Source organism: Herpailurus yagouaroundi, unplaced genomic scaffold, assembly GCF_014898765.1.
Source record: "Herpailurus yagouaroundi ecotype Mexico unplaced genomic scaffold, PumYag 198, whole genome shotgun sequence".
Classification (NCBI taxonomy): Eukaryota; Metazoa; Chordata; class Mammalia; order Carnivora; family Felidae; genus Herpailurus; species Herpailurus yagouaroundi.
In genome coordinates, this window is record NW_024412429.1 from 3233202 (window position 1) to 3242724 (window position 9523).

The following is a 9523-nucleotide window of genomic DNA, read 5'->3' on the forward strand; positions in this document are numbered from 1 at the left end:
GGGGGGCGGCGGGGAGGGGGCGGGCGGGAGGATGAGCTCGCCCGGCGCCGAGGGCGCGGGGAAGAGCCTGCAGTACCGAGTGGACCACCTGCTGAGCGCCGTGGAGAGCGAGCTGCAGGCGGGCAGCGAGAAGGGCGACCCCACGGAGCGCGAGCTGCGCGTGGGCCTGGAGGAGAGCGAGCTGTGGCTGCGCTTCAAGGAGCTCACCAACGAGATGATCGTGACCAAGAACGGCCGGTAGGCGCGCGCGGGGCGCCCTGGGGCCCGGAGAAGTCTTCCTGCCGGGACCGGGGGGGGGGGGGGGGGGGGGGAATGCGGTTTCTTGCTCCCTTCCGTTCGCTCGGCCGCGGAGCCCGGTGTGCCCCCGCCGCCACTCTCCTGAGGTCTTCCCCGCGGAAGTTCGGGAGGCGTCCCGGGGACACGCGCTTGCCCCGCGCGCGGAGAACCCTCGGCCAGTGCTCCCCGACCCTGCCTCCGGAGGCCGTGAGAGTGCGTGGGGGACGCCTGCGGACCTAGGGGGGCTCTGGGAAGCAGGGGCGTGGGGGCTTCTCTCTGCCGCCACATGACAGCGGCCTCTGTCCCAGGTTGCGTGCCTTCCGTCCGAAAGCTCCTCTCTGGGGGTCCTCCTGCCGCACTCCTTCCTTTCCAGGAGGATGTTCCCGGTGCTGAAGGTGAACGTGTCCGGCCTGGACCCCAACGCCATGTACTCCTTCCTGCTGGACTTCGTGGCGGCCGACAACCACCGCTGGAAGTATGTGAACGGAGAGTGGGTCCCGGGCGGCAAGCCCGAGCCGCAGGCGCCCAGCTGCGTCTACATCCACCCCGACTCGCCCAACTTCGGGGCGCACTGGATGAAGGCGCCTGTATCCTTCAGCAAAGTCAAGCTCACCAACAAGCTCAACGGAGGGGGTCAGGTAGGTGTGATGGAGCCCGCGCCGGGCAGGGGCAGGGGCCACGCCAGGCGGGCCGGGGGCCGCACCTTCCGCTGGCGGAGCCTTGGGAGGGGCTGTGCTTGCGCGCCAGGTGACCTGTGTCCGGGAGAAACTGCCACCGCCGGCCTCAATTAAGCCTTCGGTGTTGTTTATGGGAAAGCGATGAAGGCAACACCAAGGCCTGCAGCGCGGGGCAGGGGGCAAAGCTTCCCCTTTGAAGACCCAGCGGGTCTGGGTCTCAGGCTGGGGGGAGCTTTTGCAATCAAGCCCGCGACCGCCCTAGGGGCAGAGAAAATACCAGCCTTGAGGGGCAGTGGTCACTTTGGAGCTAAATATGGGCGGCCATGTGGCCCCGTGCTCTGAACAAACTTGTACATTTGGCATTTTCTGAGAGCCCAACCGGGAGACCCCTGGTTCAAGCGCCTCGCACACAAGCTCAGGCTTTTAAAGACGTCTACTTCCCATCCTGGAAGCATAAACAGGTTACTCCACCGGGTCAGAGGATTTCATGATGGGCATTCATTGCCTTTAATGGGGTGTAGCATCTCACATTCCTTTTTTTTTTTTTTTAACGCTAGTCGTGGGAAGCAGTGCCCGTGGGGAAAGCCGCCCACTTACCAGCAAAGAGACACTTTGCTGTGAGCTCCACGGCTCTGTGCACATCGCGTGTATTTTTCTCCTCGGCAGCAGGGCAAGGGACGTTTCCTTATCTGACGGTCTGGTTTCTCTGCTTCCCCCAGATCATGCTGAACTCCTTACATAAGTACGAGCCTCGGATCCACATAGTGAGAGTTGGGGGCGCCCAGCGCATGATCACCAGCCACTGCTTCCCCGAGACCCAGTTCATAGCGGTGACCGCTTATCAGAACGAGGAGGTGAGCGGCGGGGAGGGCGTCCGGGTGGGCGACGTTCCCTCGGAGCTCACAAAGCATGCAGAGACTCTGCGTGTGGGGCCCTGGGGCATTTTAGCCTGGTAAGTAAGGCCTCATCAGAGAACCTGCCATGAGCCTAGAATCGGCCCGGAGCGGCGAAAAGTTTAGTCCCGGTCCTTGGCCAGGCCTTTTGCCTTTATTTCTCTGTCAACGCGTCTAAAACTAGAACCATCTAGCAAACGAATCTCCGAACGAAAAGAGCAAAAGTTTTAGGCGAAGTGCCGTGCGAATTTCTTGAGAGCAAGATGAGGGAGGGAGGGAGAAAATCTTTGGAAAGCGTCCTGACCGGCAGCGGGGAGGGGCAAGCATCCGCAAGGTGCCCAACCCTGGTCCCTGCCTGTAAATCTCGAAGTCTGAGCCCCGCGTGCAGACGTTTTGTGATGAGCTGGTTAGGTTGTCCGTGTTGGCCACCTGAGGGCCCTGGAAGGTCGCTCTTTCCCAAGCAGATCCGGGTTATGTTTTGAACCACGTTGGTTTGATTTCTGCGCGCAGAACGTTGTCAGCCGCGGGTTAAACTCCTTCCCGTGATTTCCGCTCAGAAAAGCAGCTTTTAACAACGTACTTTGTGAAATGTTCCCATCGCTCAGCCACCTCAGACCCAAACAGAAAAATCCACCGGGAGGGGGTCCGGTTCTGTCGGAATCTTTAAAGGGACGCACTGATGTTTCCCAATTTCCCGGTACCAAACAATCCTCCGGCTGACGAGCAGTGTACCAGTAACCGTGAATTCTTGTTTTTCAGATCACAGCTCTTAAAATTAAATACAATCCGTTTGCAAAAGCTTTCCTTGACGCGAAGGAAAGGTGAGAGATTTCTAACTTCTACCCTGCGGGCCAAGAAATATGCAGAAAGAGGAAATATTTCTGCAAATGCAGTTTTCCGAAAAGTTCTCCTTTTTGACAGTTCGATGCGTTGTTTTGACAGAAGCGATCACAAGGATATGACGGAGGAGCCTGGAGACAGCCAGCAGCCCGGGTACTCCCAATGTACGGTTTGTTGCACTCTGTCTCGGCGTCCCTTCCCTTGGGGACTAGGCAGCTGAGGGCCGGAAGCCGGAGGGGCGACCCGCGGCGCGTCTGGGGGAGTTGACCGCCCTTCTGCCGTGCAGGGCACGTGGGCCCATGATGTTGAGGCTCCTTTACTACTGGTCTTCACCCTCGATCCAACTGGGAGGGCTGTGGGTGCCATTCAGCACCCTTGACCGAGAAGCCCGGGGAGAGTTTACCTGGGCTCTTTTGTCCGGCTCCGAGGCAGCTCGAGCCAGGGCTGGGTCGGATCGCTGAGATCTTGGTGGGTGGCTGGACCCTGCCGTGTTGGGCAAGTGGAGAAGCCAGCTGTTAGACACGGTTTCTCTCTTTGTCAGCGATAGGAGACTGGAGGATCGTGTTGGGAACGATGCTCGTGAGCGGTGTGGTTTTTCCCTTGGCCCGTTTCGGTTCCGGGGGTGGCCGTCACCTGAGGCTGGTTTTAGAGGGAACGGCGGCTTGCAGGCTGGGAAGAGGGCTCCCAGTCCAGCTCCCTTTTCCAGTTGCACCAGCCAGAGCCCGGGGGTGCGGGTCTAGAGAGCCATCAGGAGACCAAGTTCCGTGTAGCTGTCCTCTCTATACAGGGAAGGGGCTTGGAATTTAAATAATGGACAGAAAAGTTCACGTTTGCCGCCTCTTCCAGAGGCATGGCACGTTTCCGGCCTATTTCTTCTTTAACCCTCTTCTCGGCTAACTTAACAAACAGCTCTTCTAAAGTGGCTCCCGCGTGGGCTGCCACCGCTCGGCACACGGGACCTTTCCCGCATTGAAATGTGGTCCCAGGAATTGTTTGTCGTTCGGAAATTAGAGCCACAATAGTTGTCCCTTTAGAGGTTGCGTTTCTGAATTAAAAGAAAAAAAAAAATGCCTTAAAAACCCGTGACTGGAGAAGAGATTGGAGGGTGAGAGGCGGGCAGGGTGTGGAGGGAGTGATTCTCTGATGCACGACGGGGAGAACCTTGAGCCTAGAGCAGAAGAGAAGCAGGAGGAAACTGGCTCCAGTGGGGACACAGCTCCTGGGGCGGGGGGGGGGGGTGGTAGGAGCAGGTGAAGGGAGGGGAGGGGGCGCCACGCGCGTGAGTCGCCCCATGTGTCTTGAGCGCGTCTGGTTCTGAATTTCATCTGTTTCCGCACTTTTTTCATGCTCAGCAGTTAGGGCCTGGGAGTTGACGGGCCTCGGAAGGTTCTGGGGGGTTGAGGCAGAGGGGGTGAGGAAGCAGCAGGTGTTGGGCGAGGCTGGGGTTCCCCAGCCCTTCTCGGGTGCCCTGTGGCTGTGGAAACCCTCGTCCGCCTATGGCCTCTCATGTGGGGCTGAAGCCCAGATGCCTCGGGACTTGATCTGGGGACTTGGTGCTAGACACTATGAGTCCTCTCTTCGTCGGGGACCCCTCAGGAAGACACCCCCGGTTTTCTGGTCTCCGCTCTCCTGTCCTTTAAATAAGGGAGGTATGCAAATGCCAGTTACTCGGCACTCTTTTCTCACAGCAGGGGGGTGGCTCATCCCTGGAACCAGCACCCTGTGCCCGCCCGCCGCCCCCCACCCACAGTTCGGAGGGCCCCTCTCACTTCCCTCCACTCACGGCTGTGAAAGGTACCCCGCCCTGAGGAACCACCGTCCGTCCCCCTACCCCAGCCCTTATGCACATCGGAATAATTCTCCAAGTAAGTTCTAAGTCGCAGTAGACCGGGGCTTTGGGGGTGGATGGGAGACCGCGTCTGGAAAAGCCTCTATCGGTAGGATGGGTTCTGGAGACCAGGATTGGAAGAATGTCCTCTGGAGCGGACCCAAGCCAGCCCCTTCGTGGCTCAAGACGGACCTTCGTTTCGCATCCCGCCCACCGCGGGCTTCGCACTGAAGGTGTGAGGTCCGGACCAGGGGGCTTGCGGTGCTGAAATGCATCCGTTTTTCCTGAGCTGCGGGTCTGTCTCCGGGGGCCCAGCTTTGGATATTTTATGGACCCCTCTAAAGTGATGATGCCGGGTCAGATGGGTGTGAGAATTACTGGCTGAGCCAGACCCACGCGTGATTTTCCAGTGTCTCTCCAAGTGCGGTGCCTGGGCCAGCGGCGTGGGCATCACCTGGAAACTACCCCACACCTACTGAATCCGCAGTCTTCCGGCTGATCCTGACGAGCGCTTAAGGACTGTGAGCACAGGGCTGGATCACTGACATCCCTTCCCTAACTTCCTCTAACACCGTGCACGGCTAGACTCGATACTGTCTGGCTCTAAAAAGAGGAACATAGTTAATGAACACCATAAAACAATTAAGCAGTTAAAGCTGATTTGAAATGAAAGGAGCTTATTTGGGAAAGAAATAGTCACTGGGACTTGTTCAACCAGCGGCTGGACCCTGAGGTTAGAAGATCATAGTTTTGTCTGAAGCAAGTGTTTCTAAAGTCCTTTCAAATCTTAAGAAATGATGTTTTGGGAAAAGACAGGCTGAAGTTACATTTATTATTTTTTTTAATGTTTATTTATTATTGAAAGAGAGAGACAGAGTGGGAGCCAGGGAGGGGCAGAGAGAGAGGGAGACACAGAATCCGGAGCAGGCTCTAGGCTCCAAGCTGTCAGCACGGAGCCCGACGCGGGGCTCGAACTCACGAGCCGCGAGATCGTGACCTGAGCCAAAGTCCGATGCCCCTGTTTATTTTTATTTTTAAAGATAATTAATCCCTAGGGCGCCTGGGTGGCTCAGTCGGTTGAGCGTCCGACTTCGGCTCAGGTCATGATCTCGTGGTCCCCGAGTTCGAGCCCCACGTCGGGCTCTGTGCTGACAGCTCGGCGCCAGGAGCCTGCCTCGGATTCTGTGTCTCCTTCTCTTTCTGCCCCTCCGTCGCTCACGCTCTGTCTCTCTCTGTCTCCCAAAAATAAATAAACGTTAACAAAATTTAAAGATAATTAATCCCCCATCCAGTGGGTGTAGGATTCTGTTTCTACGGGGCATCTGCTGATCTAAAGATACAGAAAAGGCTTGGGTTGACTTGGATGCATTTTCTTTTTTTTTTTATTTTTATTTAAAAAAAAATTTTTTTTTCAACGTTTATTTATTTTTGGGACAGAGAGAGACAGAGCATGAACGGGGGAGGGGCAGAGAGAGAGGGAGACACAGAATCGGAAACAGGTTCCAGGCTCTGAGCCATCAGCCCAGAGCCTGACGCGGGGCTCGAACTCCCAGACCGCGAGATCGTGACCTGGCTGAAGTCGGACGCTTAACCGACTGCGCCACCCAGGCGCCCCTTGGATGCATTTTCCAAAACAGACGTACGGCCATAAGTATTTGCCTTTGATGACCAATGAAACAGGCCAATGGCGTCCATAACGATGGCTTGTCACCTCCCACAGCCTATTCTGACAATCCGTCTGCATGCTTATCCATGCTCCAGTCCCACGACAGCTGGCCCAGCCTTGGAACGCCCGCCCATACCAGCATGCTCCCCGTGGGCCACGGCGCCGGCCCGCCCGCTGGCTCCAGGTAACGTATGTCTGGACATGATGCAGAGCGTCCTGGGACCCCAAATGTGGCGTCCTGCCATTTCCATCCTTGGTCTTTATTCTGCCCTTCACCTGGGGGTGGCTGGGCAGTTATTTGTAGCCGTACCGCTAACCCGGGGATCCCAGGTTGCATGACCGCGGTGAGGCATGGATAAAGATGTCACAGGGAAGCCAGGGCCCCCACCCTGGCTCTGGCACTTACTAGTTCCTGCGAAGGACAAGTCTCTTAAACTCTCGGAGCCTCGTTTCTACAAGAATGCCAACTGACCCCATCTCTTTGTCTTTAACAGAGTTGGGGTCAGCAGGTGTAATCTGAAAAAATGTTTCTAGCACCTTTTTTTGATAAGAGCTATTAAATTAAGGGAAAAGATGTAGTTGGCTTTCCTGTGGATATAGGACCAAAGTCCTTAACATGGTTGCTGGTAACTAGTGAAGAACAATGAATGCTTTATTATTAACTTGAAAATAACGTAGGGGGAGATGGGCTTAAAAAAATCAAGCTGATTGGCAAACATACGGAGGGTTTTCATAGGATTATTATAAAAAACTAAGACAAAGTTGAAAGTCAACTCTCATTGTCTCCCGAGGAAACAGGCTCAGGGATATTAAATGATTTGGCAAGTTGGTGGCTCACGGTAGAATGCGTCTGTAGACAAGTTATCTCGACTTCGAAAGCAGTGCCGTTTATTCTATTTAGCATATCATACTATGCCTCAGATCGTAATTCTTTTGTCTAGGAAAGAATTCTTTGATAATAAGAATCTAAGTGTCTGCCTGTAAAAAATAAAGCGAACAGCGCTTCAGGTGCGTAAAGCAGCCAACTTTTCAAGGGCGGGACGGTCGCTTAGAAACCAGCACAGAAATGGAATCACCTGCAGGTTACAGACCCCTGGCGGGGGGGGGGGGGACCCCACAGCACCATCCGGACTGGGCATCTCAGAGCCATGTGTTCTGTCTATAAACGGGGCAGTAGACTACTTCCTTCAACTCAGGGTTGTTTTCAAGTTCAAATACAGCTGAAATGCAGCGCATGGCTGGGTAAGCATTATAGCACCACGTAGAGTAAGGTCGCCTTCATTTACAGGAAGACGTTTTCTCCAAACGATTTTAGCAGGTTTGCAACCTGCTGAAGTCTATGTTCCCAGACCGAAGGGACTAATACCGATGTCCAACCCCTCCTTCCACGGATTGGGAGACAGGCTCAAAACTGGTTACAGGCCAGTGTTCCCTGACGCAGCTAGGGAAGGGCGGGGCTCCGGGTCCGACTCTCAGACCCGTTCTTGCTGCACCGCGCCCCGCTGGCGGGCATTGCTGCCCAGGACAAGGTGCAGAGGGCGGTGTCTGTTTTGGAGTCACCGTAAGAAGCACCTTCCAAACCATCATGCTTCAGGAGGGTGTTGTCTGCCTCTCGAGGGTCGGTGCAGTGGGGTGGGGGCGTGCCGAAGCATCCGACTGGGGGGATTCGGGGGTTCGGGATTCTGCATGAGGGCGCCAAACCACGAGCCTGGCGTCCTTGGCAGCGAGAGTTGCCGTGTGCGCGCGCAGCGCTCTGCGTCTGGCTCCCACGGTCGGTCGTGTGTCTTGTTGATAGGTGTGCCCGGCGCTTGTGCACGCCTCAGGGTGTGGTTGACTAACAGAGCGGGTGACCTGCTTGGAAGACGCCGTCCGGCGCCCTGGTCAGCGCTCGGGTCGTTGGCCTTTGCTGTCCCTCCCGAAGCCGGTCTGGGGCCCCGCTCCTGGTCTCCGCCTGACTGTCTCCACGTTTGCATTTCAGCCAGTACCCGAGCCTGTGGTCCGTGAGCAGCGGCTCCATCACGCCCGGCGCCCAGGCCGCGGGGATGTCCAACGGGCTGGGCGCCCAGTTCTTCCGGGGACCCTCCGCACACGCGGCGCCTCTGGCCCACCCGGTCCCGGCCTCCCCCTCCTCGGGATCCCCGCTGTACGAAGGGGCCCCCGCGGCCACAGACATCCCTGACAGCCAGTACGACGCCTCGGCCCAAGCCCGCCTCATAGCCTCGTGGACGCCCGTGTCGCCACCTTCCATGTGAATCGAGGCCTGTGTCGTAAACGACGCGGGACTTCGCTGTGGCGGCCGCGAGTGCGGGCCCGATTCACCTCCCAGGTCCCGAGGTGGCCGCTCCTGGGTTGAGGGAAGGAAACAGGCCCTGTCCCCCTCCCTTTACGGTTAGGAGGAGGGACACGTGTCCCGCTGTCCCTCAGGAGTGCCGTGCCCGCCGCGCACCCGCAGGGAACTCGGCACGGACGCAGCGCGGCGGCCCGAATTTACCACGATTCGCGACAAACGCCATTTGCTGGGGTCAGACGCGTGGCGTTTCTCATACGGCCTGTGCGGCCTCGGCCCGCCGGCAGTTGTGAACCCCACCGGTCCTACTCGTGCAAGAGACACGCACACTCAGTTCTCTTCCTTGTGGCTTTGGAGGACTTCCCAGACCCTCTATGGCGGCGGTCACAGGTGGGCCTGTGCCGGGAAGGGCAGGATCATGTCACAGCCGAGGACGCTGGCAGGTTGTAGTTGAAACGCAGACTTGCCCGCTCCGCCCACTAGAACGTGTTCATTTCGAGCATCGGTAGTTAATCTCTTGTGTTGTTAAACCTACGATCGTTTATGTTTGTCTTTTAAGTAGCCAAAGACAATCAGCAGGAGGCCTTTTTCTGCAAAATAAAAGCAATATCCAAATTTGGTTGGTCTAGTTTTTATTCAGATTCCTCTTTTGGGGGGGCGAGAGCCTGTGACGGCCGGTGGCAAAGACCTTGTCCCAAAGGAGCATTGTAATCTGTTGTGAACCTTAATGCTTCATCTAACGAGCTGCAGAACTGAGTGTGAACTGCGTGTATTCGTTGCTCATTACCACAAAAATGCAGAAGGTGATAATTGATGACATCGTGGGCGATGGCCAGGGCTAAAATGAACTGACACAAAGCGACAGTTGATATGTGGGAACAATAGGGCATTGGTAAATATCTTCCCTGCTGGCGTTCTGAGCAGAGAACCAGACGGCTCGATCGGGGCAGTCTTTCCATCTAGTGGCTGAACCCTTAGTTTGATGCTGCGTATTTGAACCTCCTATTCAGAATTGCCAAGGGCTACAGATGGCCAGTCCGTCGGAGCTCGGCCAGT

General features: G+C 56.5%; 1 protein-coding gene across 1 annotated transcript; it reads left to right on the forward strand.

Moving 5' to 3' along the window:
* Positions 1-31: 31 nt before the first annotated feature.
* On the forward strand, positions 32-9082 carry TBXT (T-box transcription factor T). Its single transcript, XM_040448635.1, has 8 exons — positions 32-237; positions 650-914; positions 1673-1807; positions 2606-2667; positions 2789-2850; positions 4375-4551; positions 6235-6364; positions 8159-9082. The coding sequence occupies exons 1-8, from the start codon at positions 32-34 to the stop codon at positions 8430-8432; spliced, it is 1311 nt and encodes a 436-aa protein (XP_040304569.1). The 3' UTR covers positions 8433-9082.
* Positions 9083-9523: the final 441 nt, after the last annotated feature.

Bases quoted from the DNA above. Each gene is read 5' to 3' on its own strand.
- TBXT (XM_040448635.1), top strand. From the start codon at position 32: ATGAGCTCGCCCGGCGCCGAGGGCGCGGGGAAGAGCCTGCAGTACCGA. The intron at 1,808-2,605 runs GTGAGCGGCGGG...CTTGTTTTTCAG, and splicing joins CCGCTTATCAGAACGAGGAG to ATCACAGCTCTTAAAATTAA. The intron at 6,365-8,158 runs GTAACGTATGTC...TTTGCATTTCAG, and splicing joins GGCCCGCCCGCTGGCTCCAG to CCAGTACCCGAGCCTGTGGT.